Source organism: Pteropus vampyrus, unplaced genomic scaffold (assembly GCF_000151845.1).
Source record: "Pteropus vampyrus isolate Shadow unplaced genomic scaffold, Pvam_2.0 Scaffold98, whole genome shotgun sequence".
Lineage (NCBI taxonomy): Eukaryota > Metazoa > Chordata > Mammalia > Chiroptera > Pteropodidae > Pteropus > Pteropus vampyrus.
In genome coordinates this window covers 798,403-821,539 of record NW_011888879.1, presented here as the reverse complement: position 1 = coordinate 821,539, position 23,137 = coordinate 798,403, and the positions used below count along the sequence as shown (strand labels likewise).

Genomic DNA, 23,137 nt, shown 5'->3' with positions numbered 1-23,137 from the left:
TGCCAGGATTTGAATCCCATTTCTGCCATTTATTAGCTGTTATTTCTCAGGCAGGTTGTTTAACTGTTCTTTGCCTATCTTTATCTTTAAAACGGGGATAATAGTATCTAACTTCTATGATTATAAAATGAGGTTTAATACATGCGAAGTGCTTAGTAGAGAGTCTGGCGCAGTATAAGGACTTAATATGCATCATCAGTATCATCATTATGATTAACGCTATTTTGGCCATTCTTTATTTTCATTCAGACCTCAGTATATTTATCTCACCACTTTCTTTCACCTAGCAGTCTTTTTTGTTTTTACTGCTTTATAACTGCTTTGATTTCACGGTTCTTCATTTCATTAACTTTATTTACTTTCTTACCAGTACTTTAAATTCTCATCCAAGGTTCTAGTCTAGTTATGTATGCCCAAAGGCAGCCAAAAATTGCTGGAGAAAGTCATAAACAGTATGTAACTATTATCAGAAATTATATCAAACTCAAACTGGCCTTTAACAGAGACCTGTAGTACTACAGTATGTTTTTGGTCAAGATTCTCCCACCTTCAGTGACATTTCAGATCGTTAATGTTTTCAAAACCAGAAATCCTGAGTTTTATGTGAAATCTCATTTTTAACATTGACAATGAATTCAAAATCTTGAAAAACCTGACTGTCAGATAAAGTTATTCTGAGGACCAGATTCAGCAGCCTACTAGTTTTCTAACTCCAGTATAATTCATAGAGGCAGAGCAGTCAAATAAGATCCAAGTGGCAGAGGATAGCTCGAGGATCTAAGCGCCCACCTTGTCAGTATAGCTAAACAGAAGCTTGAGCCCCTGCCCCAGAGCTTTGGTGGGTTTGGAGTGGAACCCTAGCATGGGTATGTTTGAAAAGTTTCACGAATATTTGATGCAGAACCAGAGCTGAAAACCAGTACCCCAGAAAAATTTTCCGCAAATTTTAAGTGCTAAATAAGTTTAGAATAATGAGTTTTATTGCTGCAGAATGAATTTTGAATGTATAAGCAATTTGTAGACAACCTATTTTAGTTCTCCCTAGTCGGTATGTATGTTGCAACCAAAGTAAGCACTGTTTAACTCCAGGCACTGAAAAGGAAGAGAACTCTGTTCGGTGGGAATATAAAAAGTCAAATGTAGAAACATCCCCTGCCTTATTCTTACAGTGGCATTCTTAGGATCATTGGTCTTATGATCAGGGCATTCTTCCTCAGGTTGGTTGTAGCTAGCAATAGAAATAAAGCGAATAACCCCTCTCAGACCAAGATCAGTTTGTGCCTTTTTTTAGATGCTTGGCTTATCTCGGAGTTGAAATTGGCCTACAGCAAGCAAGATGGGTACCATCTTGCCCCAGCCTAGGATTATTGCTAAATAATAGTCTTTAATGCACTTTTCTCTTCTTTTGCACCCTAGTTTCTGTCCCTCAGAGCCAACTTAGCTTCTTATTTTCTCTCTCCTAGAGCTCTTACATCAGAAAATAAGCAAGAAATTTACTATTTAGCTTCTTTACTCTGTTGGCACTCTTACAGGATTTGGCAACAGTAGAGAAATCAAAACATTTCTCTGGCCAGATTCAAAATTATCTTTGGTACGTTTTAAATCAGCAAGTTTAAACAAATTAATGTGGTCTGTGATTCTGTTTTTCAAGGAAAGGTAAAACTGATCTTATTCTGTTGGGTAACATGGACTGCTTCCTCCTTTGCCTTTTGTATCCCAACTAAGGGTTAAGTCATTACAAACATAACTTTAATATTGTAGCCACACATGTGTAAGCTGTTCCCCTTTTCATGTTTTCACAGGTCTGAGATCTGGCAAACTTGGTGAACAGTGTGAAGCAGTTGTTCGCTTTCCCAGGCTCTTTCAGAAGTATCCATTCCCTATTCTCATCAATTCTGCATTCCTAAAGTTAGCTGATGTTTTCAGAGTTGGGTAAGTTTTTTAAAGCCTCAGTGCCCTAAAGCACTTTGTTCATATCTTTGTTTTGTATTGTGGTCTTTATTCTTTTTTGCCTTTTAGGATTTCTACATGGTTGGTTACCACTTTAGTGGATACCCATGGTAGCGCGTGATACTTTTTGGTGGACAATTTAATGACATTCTATGCAAAAATGAAGAGTATAAATCAGTACTTATTTCTTTGGATAACAGGATAAATCAAATTAAGACAACCTTCATATATTACTGTGTATTTTGGAAATAATTTGTGGCTTTGTGCTGATCATTTTGAGAAGTTTCCGATTTAATAGTTTATTTTATAACATAAGATTATGTTACTGCAAAGTGCCTGAAATATGTAAGCACTGAATAAAATACCCATTTCTTTTTTTCTCCCCACCGATCCCTCTCCTTCTTCTTTCTACCGTTATTCTTTATGCATTCAAGTGCTTATACACCCACCAAATCAGACATGAAGGAAAAGATGTAGAATTAGCTCGAGAGAGGAGGAAGACCGTTTGACCTCCTGGCCTTGGTTATATTATGATGAGAATTAGTTCCAGGGCTTCTTGAGTCACTACCATTTTGGTGTCTTGCAGCAGGACTGGAAGCATTGCTAACAGTTTATGCTTAGTACTTACTCGAAGTGCTGTAGAGTTTAACTCTTAGTAAAGAGACAGATAATAATAAGATTGAATTGTAGCCTGTTGCTACAATTTAATGTTATTAATGTCGCTTTGATTCCTAATTAAATATTACTTTCCTAAAGTGGTCTAATTAATTTTATCTCTGTTTTTTTTTTGTAGAAACAATTTCCTGAGGCTCTGTGTTCTTAAAGTTACTCAACAAAGTGAGAAGCATTTGGAGAAAATTCTAAATGTGGATGAATTTGTGAAGAGAATTTTCTCTGTGATTCATAGTAATGATCCTGTAGCAAGAGCCATCACACTCCGGTATACTGCATTGCTATAATGAATTCACCACAAGATTGTTTGAGTTTTAATTATGTAACCAAAAAAGGCAGTATATCTACCTTTTTCATTTTGAATATTAAGAATTTATTTTTGCTTTCTAACTATGACTGATTGCAAAAATATGGTAACCATCCCAACCTGTAAATGCTTCTCAGTCATCATCTATGATAGTATTTTGGTTGTAAATTGTTGCCTAACTTGTGTTTGAAAATTCCTTTCTGTAGTTAGGTGTTCTGATCAAATAGATCTGAATGTTACTTAGCCTTAGCTCATGTTGAACTTTCTGACCTTGTTCTTATTGTTTCATGTTAGTTTTCTCTACTCATCCTTAGTTATGTACTCATTTTTGTATGCAATAATTTATATTTTAACTCCTTGGAGAATGCCAGATATAACCACTGTAATTCTTCAGCCTTTTCTTTCTTGGCATTTAAAAACTTTTTTTTTGTTGTTAGAATTTCATTTCGTAAGCCTTAGATGCAGCTTGAACCAAGTTCTCTTTTTAGCTCTGCTATCTGTGGAATCTGTATAATTTGGGGATTTTTGAAATGCATCTTCCTAAATTGTAGAGCTCGTTTCTGACTTGCCCTTCACAGACAATGCTCTTTTTAACCATGAAGTCTGGGATGTCACTTCTTCACTAAGTTTCCCTATTTTCACATCAGGAACTGCTTCTTCCCTCTTGTTCAGAATTAAGTGTTTTGTCATTCATACTTTAAAGATGTTTATTTTTTACCCATTACTGATAAATTAAAATAACAGATGGAAGGACAAACTGGGAGATATTCATTGCATTTGAAATGTAGTGCTATGAATTATTTATAATATTACCAGAAATATTTTCAGAAAGTAGTGACCAATGGGATTATGCTTTTTTGCTTTTATATTACAAAGTAACAAACCGTTGATCAAGATATGTCCATATTAGCCTAGTTTAATACTGTATAAAATATTAGATTAATATTCATTTGTTATTTTGAAAAATATCTAGGTAATTTCAGAAATTTCTAATTGAAATTAAATTATATGTTTAGTTAGTCCATTTTAATATTTTCTTTGTAAGAACTCTACTACTTGTATCCATTCGATTATTTCTATAAGATAATTAGGAGGTGATATGTCAAGTTGGAAGGTTACTTATGACATTAACTTTGAGGAAGGTTGTCGTTGTAGGAACCTTGATTTGTTTATTGAAATGTTTTACAGCCTTCTAAAATCCATGTCTTTCTGCTGAAAAGATTTTTTAAGGTTTACTTTCTGTAGTGTAAATTATAAACAATAGATCTTTTTTCTTTTTCCAAATTAATATCTTATTATGAAGTAGACTGTGTTTTTTCAAATTCTGCCTTTCTCACCCTTGCAGCTTCTGATATTAGTCCCAGGGGACATCCTCTGCATCTGTTCTTTTGATGTTGAGGATAGATTTGAAAATCATGGTATCAGTATTTACTGATGTGGAAAAAAGGACTGTGATGTCTGTCTTTTTTTTACTTTGTGAATCTACTAATACCAAAAATGCTAGACTCTTAAGGCTTTGCTAAAATGGACATTTTTATGCAACATTGGAAAATTGATATTTTGATGTTTTAATAATTCAAAAGTTTCTTTTCTGGGCTCTGATTGGTATCTAGGATATACGTGAAGATGATTTTTTAAAATTTTGCTTGTGATAGATAATCCATGTTAATTTTTCTGACATATCCAAGTATGGGTTTCTCTGTTTCTGTAGCATGTTGGGAAGTCTGGCATCAATAATTCCTGAAAGGAAGAATGCTCACCATAGTATTCGTCAGAGTCTGGATTCACATGATAACGTAGAAGTTGAAGCTGCTGTTTTTGCTGCTGCAAACTTCTCTGCACAGTCAAAGTAAGTATAGGCCTTTCAGTCCTTTGACTTCCCAAGAATAGGTTTTGAAGGACTAACTCAGCAAAATATAAACACTAAGTGATACAGAAAAGGATAAATGGCAAGACGTGTTTTTTTGAGAGGTTTTACATCATATTGGCGGAGCAAAACTTAAATACATAGAATAGTTAAGTACAAATGTTGGCATTAACTGTAAATAAAATAAGAGTTTCCAGAAGGATAGGATCAGCATAGATTAGAGTAGTTGGGGAAGGCTTCCTTGGGGAGCAGAAGCTTTGTTTGCTGAAGAACTTTCCCCAAACTACACAGCCCTAATACTAAATTGCTGCTTTCTTATTGTCTTCTCAGGGTAAGCTGTTTGGCATTAGAACTGTGCACAGTTTGACAGTAACCTGAGTTGAAACGAACTTGACTACACTTATCTTACAGAACTTTTTTTTTAATGAAATGTCGACTATGGTTTTATTATTGTGTTTGATTTGGTTGTTTACCCTCTGCAAAAAATATATTATCCCCTTCAGTGACTGATATCAAAAGTAGCATTGCTTTCTGGAAGACAATTTGGTAGTACGTATTTTGCCTTAAGCATCCTTTTGACCTAGAAAATCCACTTAAAACTAATCCTAAGGAATCAGCAATGTGTATTGGTACTTATTGACAAGGATGCTAGTTGTAGTGTTATATTAAAAGAAAGTAGTAGCAACCTAAATTCTACCCAATGTACTTAGATAAATTGATCATAGAATGGCATAGTATATTAGCTCTTAACAAATATATTTTAGAAACATATTTGGAAACAGGTTATATACTAACTTCCATGATATTATAGATTTCTTAAAAAAAAAGTATATATGGAATAGAAAAAGTGCTAGAAGGATGTATATCAAAAGATTATCTCTTTTTTTTTTTTTTTTAAATAAATTTCTCTGTATCCTACCATGAGCAAGTATTGGTTTTATTATCATGTGGATAATAAATGTTATTTTTTTAAAATAAAAAATAGCATTTCCATTAAGAGCCTCTACTAAATTTGGATAAGACTTGAAATAGTCAACTTTCTCCAGCTTTTAATTACGTGCATATTCTTCTCTTCAGCTCTCCTATTAAACCTTCAGAATTTTAGGATTACTCATTGGAAAGGGAGAGTAGAGAATAGAAAGCATATAATTTTTATTTTACTGCTAAAAATGAGTAGATATGGCAGTAATTGAGAAATATCTGAGTAAATATAGTTCCTGTTTGTGCTTTTGAAATTGGCAATTTTTTTATTATTAAGAGAATCATTGATATCGAGAGAACTTTTAAAAATTTTTATTTGATAGGAGTTATATATAGTCAATAGTTATCATCTGATCGCCACTGTCAAGGTGTCTACTTTATAATTTGTCATGTACTTCCAGTGACTCCAAAAATAATTTTTGAAATTTAGTTTGTAAATGAAAAATTTGTAATTTTGTGATTAGGTGTTACTTATGAGAATCATTTTTACTTCAATTTTTCTCTTCTGTTATCAGAAGCTAATTTGATCAGTTGTGGAATTTCTAATCTGTCTTGGAAAATGATTAATACTAAGTAACATAGAAACAGCAAGAGTCTGCATTTTTAGAATTGATGACCAATAAAGATTTAGATTAATAGTATATATAGAAACAGTTTTTAACATACTGGGCTTTAATATGATATACTTGTAATTTGTGATAGTAAAAAAACTAAATTAGTGCTATAGAAAGCCTGAAGGACCTAAATGTATCCGAGTGTGAAATTAATGAAATATATCTTTTTGAGATTAGAATTTACCTCCTCCTCCAGAGAAAGATGACCTGGCCCGAGATCAGATATCTCAGCCAGTACTTACTGATGGATTTTTGTCTTAACATCTCTATCAATTTTAGATCTTAATAATCAAAGTAACTGACTAAATAAGACCTTGAGAATTTAATTCCATTCTCCCCTTGTCTACTACCATAACCACATGTAACTTGTTCTAAAAAAAGTTTAAGATTTTACATTTTTAAAGAGCTAGTCCCTGGGTCACACAGCAAGAATTATATGCAAGCCCAAATACCTCAAAGGCCAGGCAACCGTTGTCAATGAGAGAGGTGTCCTCTAGCGGCGACAGTGGTGAACTGGGCTGAGAAAATGAGTCTTATAGTTTCTTTTTCAAGCCAACAATCACTATTAAGTATACAAAAAATACTTTGCGAATAAACTTTATTTTGGAATAAATATTGTTAAATCCTAAAACCAAAGCAATTTTAGAGAAGATTTTAGACAAATCTTTCAATGTTTTATTGCAAAGCACAACAAGGGAAACTTCAGGGTTTCAGAATAATGCTGTATTCTATGATAAAGAGGTTACAGAGGTTATACTAGATGTAGTCAAAGAGTAAGAGCACATTAGGAGAACTGAGAAAGTGAGTAAATATCAAAACACATAATTCTGCACTAAACCTCTGCTACCTTAGATAATTCTAGAAAACAAAAGAATACACAATCATACATCCCATTGTCAAGAGATGATGTCATCATATCATTAGCCTCTGGAAAACACTATTCACTTGTGAGAGAATGAAATTGGCAAATAATTTCTTAATGGCAAGAAATATTTAAACATCCATGCGAAGAGGAAGATACGTATCATTTATCATGGCTAAATGAGCCAAGTTTAATCATATTATCTCTATTATATTTCCTTGTGCATTTTATCCCAAATGTTCATGTTATTAATATTTTACACCATCCAGTGATATTTCTCTTGCAGTAGAATCAAAAGTAGCACCTTGGAAAATACTTTACATGTATATTATGTTTAAAAAATGGTTAACATAGTAAGATTCTATCCCCGTTTTCTGTAGTATTTCTGTTACTTCATACTTACTCTGTTTTGCTGAAATTCAGAATATTAGAAATAGATTTTATTGCTTACATAATCAGCTTGTGTGTTAAAAGCTTTTCTTAAAGTATGTTCTAAAACATCATAGACTGGGATAGTGACCTTGAATCTTTCAGTGTCACTCAGTAACGCAAATTGCAATAGCACTTATAAATCACAGCATCTTTCCTTGAATAACAAGTGAGAACAGTGTTGGCAAAAGCCCCTTTCCTGGTTGAAGTTTTGGTTTCAGTTGCATTTCTTAACACATTTCCAGCACCTGACCTTTGCAATATTGGTTACAATTTGGGTATGTATTGTCATTTCTCCTGTACCGATTGTGTTGTGTTTCTTTTGAGTCTTCAGAAAACTTAAGCAGATTTAAATTTTTGGTTTTAAAGTTTTTGCTATTCTCTCTTTCCAAAGGGATTTTGCTGTAGGAATCTGTAACAAAATCAGTGAAATGATTCAAGGTATGTATGCTTCATTCAGTATTTTGAAGTGACTTATGGGATAGTAATAGTAGCTGCTAATATTTATTAAGTACTTACCATGTGCTAGTCACCATTCATTTATTCATTCAGATAATGTATATTAATCATTTTCTAAATGCCAGAACTGTTCTAAGAGCTTAGGATACAGTAGTGAATGAAACGAAGTCCTTGCCCTCATATAATCTACATTCTAGTGGTGGAAGGAGGAGGGGGTGGCAGTAGACAAATAAAAATATGACATATCAGGTGCTATGGAGAAAAATTTAAGTAAGAAGAATAGCTTAGTCCCTAGAGTGAATTGCAGGGTGGAAGGGGGGACTTCTCTATTTTATATATGTTGATCAAGGAAGGTCTCTGATGAAATGATATTTGAATGAGAAATGCAGATATTTAGGGGAAGAATATCCTCATCTAGGGGAGAGCAGTGCCTATAGGAGCTTTGGGGCTCTCTTGTCACTCTGCTAATGTCTCTCCAGTGTCTTCCAGTTTCAACTAAAATCTAAATTCCTTATTGTAGCCTACAAAGGTGAACTTTTCTAATATCTTTCATACTGTGCCTCATAACCCATTTAAAAGGGGGCTCAGGGGCTACATCATTGGGCAACTCTGGAGAACACCACATCCTTTGTATGTTTTTAAATGGCACTCTTTTGAAGTGTGCAACTTAGCAGACTTGGATAGGTAATACTATTATGTCTGTTTTACAGAAAAGTGAATAGAATCACTTAATTGAATACGTGAGATAGTGGCTGAGTTTTGTCCTGTTCTCCTTTATCCCTTTGTCTTTTTTTCCTCCACCATCAGAAAAAGGCTTTCTTGCAGAAAGGGCTATCATTAGAAGGAAGCAGCACTCATTCATCGGGCAGGTTTTTATTGAATCCCTGCTGTATCAGGCAAGATCTCAGCAGGAAACAGATGTCACACTTGAATTAAGATCATCTAAGGAGTGTTTAATGAAGGAACCATTTACAAACATAAGTGCAGGGTAAACTATAGGGGATAATGTCCTGCATCTCTTTAGAGTACAAGGGAGGGAGTGGTCACCAGAAACTTGGAGTCACGCCACTTTGGAAAACTGACCTTCGGTGAACATGATGTGACTTTGCACAGCAGGAAACAGGAAATAAATACTCTGACCTCCTTCTTTTCCCTCCCATCTCCTGGGGCTCTCTAATTTGGCCAAACCCAAATAGAGGCCAAGTAACAAGAGTGTTTGTTGATATAGGCTGCCGTTGAGTGTTGAAATGCTGTCATGTATTCATTCACACTAACAGTTAGTTTACAATGGGAAAACCATTGATCCGCAGAGTATAAATTAGCTTTTGTCATAAACGCAGTACATTATGAATGACAGTTTTTCGTTGCCTATCACCACAAAGCCATGCTGTAGAAGGAAAGGTTTTTTGTTTAGTCCTTATGTTGACAGGAAAAGATACATTGGAGTTCCAGCTGTGTATGCGGTTCAGAGTGGCATTGCTACTCAAGGTTCAGAGAACTTCAAAACCATTCATGCAGTCTGTTTACTTCTTGATCTCCAGTTAATGTTGAAGGAAAACATTAAAATTGTAAATATAATCGTAGCCATTGAGTATGTGTATACACACACACACACCTTTTTAGTACTCTATGAGAAGAAATAAGCAGCAAAATGACTTTGCTTTCTAGTGTATCTTTTAAAGACATTTTCTACTATTGGATGTAGTTTTATAGTACCAAAAAATTAATGATATTAAGATAAATACTTCTGGGGAAAAATTATTGAACTGATTGATTAGCTCTCATGTAACTATCTTTAATGTTATAAACGTAATATTTGTGTACTATCTGTTTTAAAATGGTTATACTAATTAAATCAGACCTTTAAAATGTGAAATATTATCAAGGATGATGATCAAAAGTCTTAAGAACTCTTTTTGTGCCTAGGCTTAGCCACACCAGTAGACTTGAAGCTAAAGTTGATCCCAATCCTACAGCACATGCACCACGATGCGATCCTGGCTTCCAGTGCTCGTCAGCTGTTACAACAGCTAGTCACGTCCTATCCTTCTACCAAAATGGTGATTGTTTCTTTGCACACTTTTACTCTGCTTGCAGCTTCATCTTTGGTGGATACACCTAAGCAGGTAATTACAATTTTCTTTAAACTTCCTTTTCTTCACTAAACTTGCTTATTAAGTATAAGATAAAAAATTAGTAACCCACAAGTTTTGATATTAAGATCCCTTTCTCTGACAAAGATCTGTTTCAAGTCCTTTTGCTTGCTTTTTTCTTCCCTATATTCACAGTATTGATTATTGGGACCCCTTGAGAAGATGAGGTGGAGAGGGGGGAAAATGGCATAGCATGCAGTTGGTAGTAAAGAAAAGAACTGAATATTAAAATCCAGGGCCTGTGCTTGTTAAAGAACAAGTTAGGCCTAAACATGGGCTTATGGCTGATAAATGACAGGGCTGTGATTTGAAGCAGACCCTGTCTCAAATCTAAAGTTTCTCTAAACTACACTGTATCCCTGATGATAATTTTAGTGACAATATTGTTCATGGAATGATTTATTTCCTTTATAGATTCAGCTTCTCTTACAGTATTTGAAGACTGACCCCAGGAAAGCAGTAAAGAGACTTGCTATTCAAGATCTGAAATTACTTGCCAATAAAACACCGCATACTTGGACTAGGGAAAACATTCAGGTTTGTAGAACTTTGAACAGTAGTAATTTATATAGAAAAATAATACTATAATAACTTTTGCTTTACATTTTGGTATCATCTTTGTCATCTTCCAGGTGTTTGAATATGAAAAATTTCTAAGGGCATTGTTGATATTTGTTATAGTTATTTTATAAGTAATAGAGTAAATACATAAAACTATCATTTAGCGTTTAAGTTTGTTTTAGTGAATTAGACTTGCTTCTCAATTCCTTGTTAATTTTCCTGTAAGCAGCACTAAAGCTAATTGAGAAGCCCAATTAAATTATTTATTTTATTCCCGTCTCCTTTAGTCAATTTAGGGAAACAGTTTGGTGCCGCTAAGATTTATTAGGAGGAAGGTGCTGGATGGGTAAGTCGGCAAAGTATATTTTTCCTTTTCACAGAGAGCAAGAGACATTCTTAGTTTTTCTTTTGTAAATATAAGAGCAGATCTCAATCTTTAGGCTTTTAATGTAATATCTTTTATAGCATTTCTTAGGGTAAATTAATGTTTTATATTTACTTTTTACTTTTTCTAAATAGACCCCTATTTATTTACCCATTACTGGTAATAGATGCACCATTTTCTAAAAAATGCTTTTTGAAGTGAAATGGAAGATTGTTAGAATTCAACTTTTATCTTCATAGATTTTATTATCTCTCGGTATCATAGCTACAGCGTAACAAAAACCTTTGAATATCATATTATGAAAACTAAGCTGCTTTGTTTGTTTGCAAATTTTAAACATGTTTGAATATATTACGATTTGTTAGTCACAAATACCCAAAGAGATAGGGCAGTTGTTAGTATTTGCATTTAGTAGATGAGCAAATTAGGGTTCAGAGAGACTTAATATACTTAAGAGAGTTTCTTAAGAGGGTTTAATAATTTAGTTAAGAGAGTTTCTGTCCTCTAGTGCTTTTTTTACTAAACAATACCGTCTTTTCAAGAAGATAATGTGCCCAGTCACTGTAGTAACTATAGGAAACTTGTACATTGCACCAAATCCAGTAGGAGCAGAATATTATGCTCTTTGTTTTGTTCCATCTTGTGAGACAGGTCACACATACAGAGAAGTACGTTAAATGTCTGTGTAATAGTTTAAATAAGTGAAAACTCATGTAGCCACCCTCCAGCTAGAAATAGAGCCTTTTAGGATTATAGAACCCTGTCCCCTTCTCTCACATGGTCCTCCTTCCTCATAACCTTAACACCTACCCAAAGGAAACCACTATTGTGATAATAATTTCTTTGTTCTTTATAGTTTTACCATTTATGTATGCCTCTCCCCAAAGTAATCGTTTTGCTTGTTTTTGCTTCTTAGGCTCCTTTATACTGATGGGATTCATCCATATGGTTGCATGTTTTTTCCCTTTAATTGCTCTATAATATTCCATCACATGGATGGTCCACCATTTATTTGCTCTTGATGGGTAGTTTCCAACATGAGGCTCTTAGAAACAGTGCTGCTATTTGTGTTACAAATGTTCTTCTGTTTGTCTGCTGGAGCACATGTGCAAGAGTTTCTTTAGTGCATATACCTAGATGTGAAATTGCTAACTTAGAGAATATGGGTATCTTCAACTTTACCAGATAATGTCAGACTTTTCCCAAGTGATTGAACCAGTTTACACTCCTAACAGTAGTGTACGAGAGTGCTCATTGATCCAACAGGTAGAATTATAAGACTTTTACATTTTCACCAGTTTGGAAGTTATAATTTTCATTTGTAATTCCTTGATTACTAGAGAATTTGAACATCTTTTTAATATGTTTATTGACCATTTGAATTTCCTCTTTTATGATGTGGCTATTCGAGTCTTTTGACTATTTTTCTGTTGACTTATGCTTATTATATATTCTGGATATTTGTACTTTATTAGTCTTTGGCAATTCTATATTAATTTCAGAAACAGCTGATCGAGTTCCACTTTAAAAAAAGTTGATAATTTGATTGGGATTGCAATGAATAGAAAAATTAATTTGTAAGAAATTGATATCTTTACAATGTTAAGTCTTCTAATGAATGAACGTATTATATCTTCACATTTATTTAGATCCCTTTAATGTATCTTTTTGCCTTACTCTGTTTTGTCTGATAGTAATGTAGCTACTTTAGTTTTCTCCTCCGAGGTGTATTTATTTGGTAGATTGTTTGCCATCTTTTAACTTAACAACCTTTGTGTATCTTTATGTTTCAGATATATTTTATAAACAGCTTAATTGGATTATTTTCAGTCCAGCCAGGCAATCTTTGTTTTTTTAAAACGAATGTTTGGTTCATTTACATATACTATGATTTATTATGTATTAGGGTCTAAATCTCATCTTATTTTGTGCTTTTTATATGTCACTCCTGTTCTTTTCCCTTTTTATTGGCCGCCTTCTGGATTGTTTATCTTACCAGTTATTTTCCTTTGAATAGTTTGAAAGTTTACAGTCTTTTGATATTCTTTTGATATCCTAGAAATTACAACATAGTTATTTTTTTATCAAAATCTAAAATTAATTCTAATCTTAGAACACACTTCAGCTCCATTTACAGTCCTCTAAACATTTATGTGTTTTTGTCATGTATCTTAATTCTGTCTTTTCTTACTATACAGTTGGGTTTTTTTTAATGAATTCTGTGTGCATTTGGACCTTCCACTGTCTTTGCTCTTGCATCTCAGACTTCCTCTCTAGGATACTTTTCCTTCTGCCTTTGGAAACTCCTTTAGTGAGGGTCTGTGTTGGTAAACTTAATATTTGCTTTTCTGAAAATGTCTTCATTTTATTCTCAATCTTAAAAGATACCTTCTCTGGGGATAGAATTCAGCAGTCGTGGAAATTTTCAGGCATAATTCTTTTAGTTACTGCCAGCCTTCCTTGCGTTTCTGGATCTCTAGTTAAAAATGTACGTTAGCCCTTCTCCATTAATCCCCCATGTCCCTTATTTTCTTATATTCCATCTCTTTATCTCTTTGTGCTATATTCTGTTTAATTCCTCCTGATAAATGTAGTTCAGTAATTAACTCCAGCTTATATATAATCTTTTCAGATCTGTCTCTGCTCTCAGTTTTTGTTGCCTCTTTATTGTATCCTTTCTCCTCGTTTACTTGATATTTTTTTTACCCAGATCTACATCTGTCCCCACCTCCTCAAGTTAGATAAAGGACAAATACTGTATGATATCACTTATACATGGACTCTGAAAAGGCCAAACTCATAAAAAAGTAAAATAGTGGTTACAAGGAATGGGAGCTGGGAGGCAGAGTACTCTGACTTGAGTTCTAAAAGACTCTGACTTAGCCATATTGAGACTAGATTTTAGGAGCACAAGGGCAGAAACAGGAAGAACATTTAGGAGGTGATTGTAAATAATCCAGTTAGAAAATACTGTTTACCTGAACCAGAGTTGTAGTAGGGATAGCAGTGAAAAGTAATACTCTGGATGTATTTTAAAGGCAAAGCTGATGGATTTACTAGCAGTTTATGTGTACGTTATAAGAGAAAGAAATGATGACTCTACGGTTTCTAGCTTTAACAAATTTACTTCAATAGGTAAGGCTCTGGGCGGCTTATTTCTTGAAGGGAAGACCAGGAAATTTAGTTCTGAGAATATAAAGTTTATAGTGTCAGACATCCAAGTGGAGATGTCCAGGACGTGAGTCTGAAGTTATAAATATGAGAGTCATCAGTTTATCAGAAATATTATTAGAAGTATTATCAGAAGACTGCTACGGAAAAACTTTATTCATTTAAAATTTGGAAGCGAGCTCTCCTCATACCCTGGATCACCAGGAAGAACCAGCATGTGGGTCCTAGAGCAAATTAAGCCTAAAGATTGCTGAAGGCAAAAATGGCAAAATCGAAGCTGTCCTTTGGGCACATCACGAGAAGGCAGGCTTCTTTGGGAAAGATAATAATGCTGGGGAAAATAGAAGGCAGCAGGAAGAGAGGAAGACCAAACAGGAGATGGATTGACTCCATTAAAGAAGCCAGGGGCAGGAGTCTATAGAAGCTGAGCAGGGTTATTGAGGACTGGACATTGTGGACATCACTCACTCTTTCATAGGGTTGCGAGGAGTTGGATCCAACTCAGTGGCACATAACACACACATCGGTTCATTGGTATGTAAAGCCATGAGACAGGATGAATCACCTAGGGAAAGAGTATGGATAGAAGAGATTTAGAGAATAAAGAAATGAGGAAGAACCAGCAAAGGAGCAGCCAGTGAAGTAGGAAATAAGTCAGGATAGTAGTTTTATATAGGAAGAAGGCTATAATCCGTCTTATGAGATACTGCATTATATTCTCCGAGATGAGGACTAATAATTCACTTTTGCATTTAGCAGTATAAAGTCATTGATGACCTTCATGAAAGCAATTTTATTGAAGTATTGTGGGTAAAAGATTGATTAGAATGGATTCTAGAGAAAAACAGTTATTAGAGATAGTGAATATTGACGATGTTTTTGAAGGGAACGGAGAACTGAGATGGTATCACTACAGGGTATGTCATTGCTTTGCTGTTTGTATTTATTGAGTAGATGAGATTGGAAAGGATCCAGTGTACAAGTGCATGGGCTCTATCTAGTTCACATAGGAACAGGAAGGAAGACACTAGTATATGGGCACTAATGTTGGTAGGTGCGGAACATACTGTAAGAAGTTAAAGAAACTATTTTGTGATTGTTTTTATTTTTTTCTTCTAAAATTTTATTAAAATGTAGCTAACATAAAATTAGTTTCAGGTGTACACCTTAGTTATTCAACATTTATATACCAATCTTGACTTGGCTTATTTATATCGTTAGTTATAGGACTTATGTTCAGCTAGTCTTCAGATGGTTCTCCAGGTTGATTGTTCTATAATTTAGTTGTACTTTTAATGTAGTCATGGGAAGAGGCAAGCACAGCATTTACCTATTCTGCCTACTTTACTGGAACTTCTGTTTTTATTTATTTTTTAGTTAATTAGGAGACATGATCATAAGGTGTGGGTGAGAATGGAGGATGCAAAGCCAGAGGTTTCAAGAAACATAGGAATGCAAATAAACTGGGGAAATAGAGACTTGCCAGATAGTTGAGTATATATATACTATCTGGCATATGCCTAAAATGCTTTTTTAAGAGTAGCTCTAAAAACTATATTAAAGGTAAGATTATTCTACAGTTTTCCTTTTTGTAGACTTTGACAGATTGTAGAGTGGGCATTATGCTGTCCTAAAATGAATTAGGATCTTTCTCGTTCTGTGCTCAAGAATTGTTAAGAGCTATGACAACAAATTTTCTAATCTCCTGGAGGTATAGCTAAAAAAGTGCCATAAATCCATCTGAACCTAGAACTTTTTCTAGGGACAGTGTTTTGAGAACATTTCCAAGTACTTACATGGTCAATGCCATATTAAACGTAGATTAATTAATTATTAATTAAACTGGTTATTTTTAACTGAAAATACTTTTTTTTTTTGGTCAGGGAGAAGTATTTATTTATAGTCAATATAATTATAAATTTAATATATATTTTTTTAACATTTTATTTTTCCCCTTCCCCTTTGGTAACCACTAGTCCATTGTCCATGTCCATGAGTCTCTGTTTATCCTGTTGATTTGTTGCTATTAAGTTTATATCCCACATATAAGTGATATCATGTGATTTTCAACCTTTTCTGTCTGGCTTATTTCGCTTAGTATGATTATTTCAAGGTCCATCCATGTTGTTGCAAATGGCAGTATTTCATCTATTCTTATGACTAATATTCCGTTGTATAAATGTGCCACAGTTTCTTTAGCCAATCATCTATCATAGGACATGTCGGTTGCTTCCATGTCCTGACCACTGTGAATAATGCTGCTATAAACATCGGTGTGCAAATATCTTTTTGGATATGAGTTTTCAATTCTTTGGGGTATATACCCAGTAGAGGGATTGCTGGATCATATGGTAGATCAATACTTGGTTTTTGAGGAACCTCCATACTGTTTTCCATAGTGGCACCAGCAATGTATGAAGGTTCCTATTTCTACACATCCTCTCCAACATTTGTCATTACTTGTCCTGTTGATTATAGCTATTCTAACAGGTGTGAGATGGTATCTCATAGCGGCTTGGATTTGCATTTCCCTAATAGCTAGCAATGTTGAACATCTTTTCAAATATTTGTTAGCCATTTGTATGTCCTCTAGGAACAAGTGTCTGATCAAATCCTCTGCCCATTTTTTGATTGGATCATTTGTGAAAATACATATTTTTTAATATTTGTTTTTCTCACAAAGAATTTTTTCCCACTATTCCTGAAAACTGAGCATACTGATTTTCATTAAATGGATGTGGTCGAATAATCATTTTTTTAAAGCCTAGATGTATTTTTGAAAATATTGAAATAGAGCAGGGGGCAACAGTTCTAATAATTTAACCTTTAAAAGGTAATAGTTTATTGATTTCAAATTCGAATTTTACTCTCAATTACCAAGAGTAGTAGTAATTTTTCTAAGGCTTTCTTCCGCTTTTCTTCCTTCTTTTCTTCCTTTCTTTCTCTTAACCAGTCTTATCACTGCTGATTGATTTTTGAGTTTTGGTATTTCAGATGCAAAGTATGTCTATTCCATTGCTGCTTTTGCTGGTGTGTTGGTAGGTATTATTATTTTCACGTGGAATCAGATATTACAGGTTAAAGGAAATACTTTCATTCTGAATATTGTAAAAACCTGAAGGAAGGAAGAGTCTGAGTACAGCGTATTATTAAAGTAGTCAGAAACAATTCTATAGGAAAAAAAATATTTTTCATGTGTTTATATTTTTCTTTGGATTTTTTTAATGCTTAGCTAAAATACTCGGTGTAACTATAAACTATGTTAATAGTTTACACTTTTCTGATGTTAATAGTGTTATCTGAAGTGATAACACTTGATCCGAATTTCTTCTCTGTTACCAAGTAAAAGACTTTGTTCTAGATATTCTCAAAGACGTAATTTTATATTTGGCATTATTGCTCTTGAGAGATTTAATTTGTACTTTACCCGATATTAGAAGAGATGGCACATTAAGCCTGAGAATTAGTGTTTTTAGTAATCTTTTTTTTTTTTTTTTTGCAGTTAGTACAATGGAGATCGAAAATTTAGAGGTGTTATGTCTTTGACAGAGTACTTTTAAACATAACATTTTTTTTTTTTAAAGATTATAAACTTTTTGTCATGCTTTTCTGGAGCACATCCCTGGTGGCCAGTCCCATTCTAGAGTAGAGGAGAAGCTCCTGTTTAGGGACTGACCCAGAAAACTAATTTGGGACAGAGCCTCATTTGAGCAGTGAGTGAAACCAGCATATGGAGAGAAATTCAGACCAAATAGTGAGGACGACTGATGGTGAGTGAGAGAGGAGGCTCCGTTTGAAGAGTTAGAGTTTTCTTTTTTGTCAGTATGAAAAATGGTCCTGGTAAGAACAATTTTGTAATAGGTAATGTCCTAGAAACAGAAACTTGAACCAGATTTTATCATTGAAATATGACTGATGTGCCATCTCTTGAGGACTTTGTGATGTCCTCTGTTAAGCTTACCAATTTGACTTAATGAACCTTTAAATCAGTACATATTTACTGAGGGCATTTTGGGAATCCAGTATTGTGCTAGATAACAGAAATTACAAGATAACTAATGATAAATAATTTTATCATAAAATTTTCTAAACATCGTGTTCATTTTTTTGAAATGGTAGAATTTTTGCTTCTCTGAGATCATCATTATTATCTTACATAAAATATCTCACTTGCCTGCTTGATTATACCAAAAGGTAGCCTGTCTATTATATACAGAGCACTCTACAAGACATAATTTTGAATATGTATAAATACAGGACATAGTCTTTAACCCCTATTTGGTTGAGGAGGGTATTCCTAACCACAAGCTAATTAACAGTACAAGAGAGGACAGGTTAGGCAATAAAAAGTAGATAAGAGGAAATGACCTAAGTATTTGAATAAATATTACCCAGTCACAGTCACTTCTTAAAAAATGCTTTCTTTTGAACTTCAAAAACAACATCTATCTGTGCTTTTATTTCTTTGTTCTCTACTCTTTCTTTATACTTGCTTTTAAATCTGTTTCCCTATCACTTTGCTTAGGTACTTAAAAGGCACTTAATGCTAAATCTAGAGGCTTTTTCTGCCTTTATCATCTGTCCTCTGTAATGCATTTGACACTGTCAACCTATCCCTTTTCGTTTCTTTGACACTTAACTGTTCTCATTCTTTCCACTCTCTGTGCCTTCACTGTGTTATTCACTCACCATTTCCCCCATAGTTGAGTCTTTGACCCTATGTGCTTTCTTCGATTTATTCTCTGCTATTCTGGTAGCTTCTCTTAACATCAGTATGTGTATTCTCCAGCAATCTAGTCCTTGTACCTGAGCTTCTGAATTGCTCTCCAGCATAGCAGCTTGTAGGGTTGCAAAGTGCTTTGACTCAGTAGCTATTTAATCTTACAGACAATAGATATCCCTCTCACTTGTATTTTAAATGTTAATTCATTTCTTTTACTGCCAGTACATTCACATATCAAAATTCAAAAGCTGCAAAAGGATACATAGTAAAATATTTCCTACTTACTGTTCTACCGTCTACTCTGCTCCTTTGCCCAGTGGCGACCAATGTCTGATTTCTTGTATATATTTCCAGAGATGTTTTACATGAAAACAACAATTCTATATAAATCTTTACCCCCATTTTACAGACAAAGAAGTTGAGACTCAAAAGATTTCAATAATTGGCTCAGATCACAGAGATGGTAAGTGAGAGAGCCAGAATTCTTATGAGTCTTCTAGTTAAAAATCTGCTGCATATCAGTTTCCTAATGCCTGATAAATATTTCTTCATAGACTTCATATCTCTTCTTGTTTTCTGTCCTTCCTCTGAAATTAGCTTATCCTCATAAATTCTCAATCTTTGTAAAGGGAATCAAGATTCTCTTGGTCACTGGTCTAAAATTTTGTAATAATCATTGAATCCTTCTTTAGTCTCTCATATATAATCTCTTCCAAAATGTCTCTCACTTTCCGTTTCTACCATCAAACTCTTGGCCATCATTACCACCTGCCTGGATTACTGCCATAAACTACAGGTTGGTCCTTAAGTCTTAACTTTCTTTGTTAAGTTGTTCTATTGCCAGAATAAAATTCCTTAACACTTTAGATGACATTATTCCTCTCCAATGGCTTTCTCTTTCCTTTCTCATCAAGTTTAAATCTCTGCCTATCTTTCAAGACCCTCCATAATCTAGCCTTATCTTCCCTATTCAGCGTTTCTCTTATCCTTCATTCATTTTGGATGTATCTCCTCAAAGGCCATAAATAAACTCTCCATATTCTGGCCTAATTGCCACAATTCTTGTTTGTATCACCTTGACTATGTTTCCTTCCATTACCAGAAACCTGCTCTATCTTTCAAGTCCATTTCTATTCCTTCCCAGATAATTTTTACTGCTGCTTCTATTTTTCGTTATTAACTAGGTTTTTCTTTAAACTGTAAAAGTAAACATGCACATGATGAAAAATTCACAGAGTTCAAAGGTATTCAATAAGTGGAATATAAGTCTGTGTTCCATCTCTTCCCTCAGGCCTCCTCTGCAGGGATGATCACTGTTATCAGTTTCGTATGTGTCCTTCCTGAATTTTTCATCCATATGCAAGCATGTGTATGTCTCATCTTTTTTCTATAGAAATAAAAATATACCATATGCCAACCATAATTGAAAAATTAAAAATTATTTTAAAAAGTATGTGCATGTTCTGAAGCTTTTATCACTTAACAGTGCATCTTGGGGGAACTTCTCATATTAGCAGATGGTTCTAGTGCTGTGTGGTACTCCCCTTGGATCCCCAGTCCCTCACCGATGGACATTAGTTTCCAAACTTTTACGGTTACTGTTTACATTGCTACATTGACTAGTTTGTTTAAAAAAAAAAAAAAAAAAAAACTTTGTAAAAATAAATTTTTAAAAGAGGAATTTTGGGGTCTAATGAAATGTCCATTTAAAATTTTAAGATTTAATGCCAGTTACCGACAATGAGGTTTATACCATTTTACCGTCTATCAGCAGGGTGTGAGAGTGCCTGTTTCCCCAGTTTTCAGTGCTATGTATTATTAAACTTTAATCTTGGCCAATCTGATGAAAAGCAGCTCTTATTTTAATTTAAATGTTTCAAATTATGAGTGAGGTTTAACATCTCATATTTAAAATATCTGTGAACTACTGGTTTTCTATTGGGTTGTTTGCCTATTTGTTACTAAGAACTATTTATATGTTAAGATTATTGAGACTTTATTGTTCTTACATGATATAAATATTTTTTCAAGTTTTATCAATTACCTTTGTACTTGTTATTTTCCCATGTTAACTCTTTGTACGTTTTAAGTTTTTTTTCTTTTTTTTCTTTTTTTTGGGAGGGGGCCCATAAAAAAGAAACAAGGATCTAATTTTATTTACCAAGATGACTGAGCCATTCTCCTTGAACTGTTTATCAAATAGTCCCTTTCATTTGAAATGCCATTATCATATATTCTAGTATGTATTTGAATCTATTTCTGGAACCAGTTTTCTTTCTTGGATTTCTGCATTTGTGAATAGGAAAAAACATCTTACTTTTTTGATTTTTACGAGTTTATTATACATTTTAATATTTAGCAGGGCTTATTTTTGTCCCTTGTCAGAATTTTTCTGGCTATTTTCTGATTTTTATTTTTCTATATGACTTTTAGAAACAGATTCCCTCCTCCCTCAAATTTTGTCAGTGTTTTTATTTGGGTCATATTACATTTACTGTTTGACCTTTCTGAAATTTTATCTTTAATTTTTCCCCAAGTCTAAGTTTTGCTCATTTTCTAAAACTTTGTCTTTGGGAGAACAGTAATTAGTTTAATTTAACAGAGCAGATATTTGACCATTTATATTATATGTAGTCATGTACGAGTCCTAAGAGTAAATATACAGGATGAGCTAATATACACTGAGTGTATATTCATAGCTCACTGCATTGAAAGAATAACTAGCATCTTGTTTTAGGTAATATTCGGACAACCTTAGGAGTAGAGAAAAATGACCTGAAATGGGAGGAGGTTAGATATCTCACTCATAAACTTATAGATAGAATATCATGCTCTCTACTATTTTTTTTTAAATATACATATATGACTAGTATTCATATTTATTAGGTAAGTAAAATATGGTGGGAGTTCTGCTTGTGAAGAATAAATAGTACATAATTCATAGTGGTCTTAATAAAAAGTCATTTATGATGACTTTTTAAAAAGTAGTCTTTATATTTTTAGAACAGGTATAGATTTACAGAAAGATGGAGAAGATAATGCAGAGGATTCCTGCATCACCACCTCCAAAGTCAGTTCCCCCTGTAACTGATATTTTACATTAGTATGGTACATTTGTTACAATTAATGAATCAATATTGACACATTATTATTGACTAAGGTTCATACTTTGTTCAGGATTCTTTAGTTTTTACCTTGTGACCTTTTTCTCTTTCAGGATCCTATCTAGGATACCACATTATATTTAGTAACATGTCTCCTTAAGCTCCTCTTGGCTGTGGCAGTTTGACTTAAGTTTTTTATTATGGAAAAAAGACATTAATATATAATTTTTCTAAAAATAGAAAATTTTAAATGAGTAGACAGTTTTATAGTATATTGACGTTTTAACTTTTGTGTTTCTTCTCTTCTGCATTTCAGGCACTCTGTGAATGTGCCCTCCAGACTCCTTATGACAGCTTAAAACTCGGGATGTTGTCTGTCCTTTCCACACTGTCAGGGACTATCGCTGTCAAACATTACTTCAGCATAGCTTCGGGTAAGAAGAAAGGAGATGATATATGGATCGTGTGCTAATCCCTTTATTCATGTTGATGTTTCAGGCTGTTTGTTCTATAAAGCTTTAAAATCTAGAGAGGTTTCAGTCCCATACTGTTACATGCTACTGATTTATTTAAAAATTATTTCTTAACTAATGCCTATGGTAATACAATCTCACATTCTTGATCTTAACTCAAGGATATTGTTTTTCTAGATTTGCCCTTTGTTGAATTATCTGTGGGTGAAACAATATTTTTGAGGATGCTTAAAGTAGCTGGTTTGCTTTTGTATGTCTGGCTCAAAGTGCCCTTTAAATTTCAGTGCATTTCAAAGGCCAAGTGGTGGTAAATTTTAAAAGTAAATGTCACATGCTACCTTTTAGGTGTGTGTTATCACTCTAGAAAATGATCGAAATAAAACTTACCCCAGTTCAATATTGCTTTCCTTGTTGCCTGTTCAAGAT

At 33.8% G+C, this 23,137-nt stretch overlaps 1 protein-coding gene across 3 annotated transcripts in view; it reads left to right on the top strand.

Annotated features, from left to right (window-relative positions):
• The window catches only part of INTS7 (integrator complex subunit 7), a 60,396-nt gene that overhangs the window by 3,190 nt on the left and 34,069 nt on the right, over positions 1-23,137 (top strand). For all 3 annotated transcript variants that reach the window (XM_023533200.1, XM_011364497.1, XM_011364498.2), the window contains exons 2-8: positions 1,803-1,932; positions 2,744-2,890; positions 4,641-4,778; positions 8,077-8,123; positions 10,068-10,267; positions 10,709-10,831; positions 22,555-22,672. In XM_023533200.1, coding sequence (XP_023388968.1) covers positions 1,803-1,932; positions 2,744-2,890; positions 4,641-4,778; positions 8,077-8,123; positions 10,068-10,267; positions 10,709-10,831; positions 22,555-22,672 — 903 coding nt within the window. The remainder of the gene's footprint in view (positions 1-1,802; positions 1,933-2,743; positions 2,891-4,640; positions 4,779-8,076; positions 8,124-10,067; positions 10,268-10,708; positions 10,832-22,554; positions 22,673-23,137) is intronic.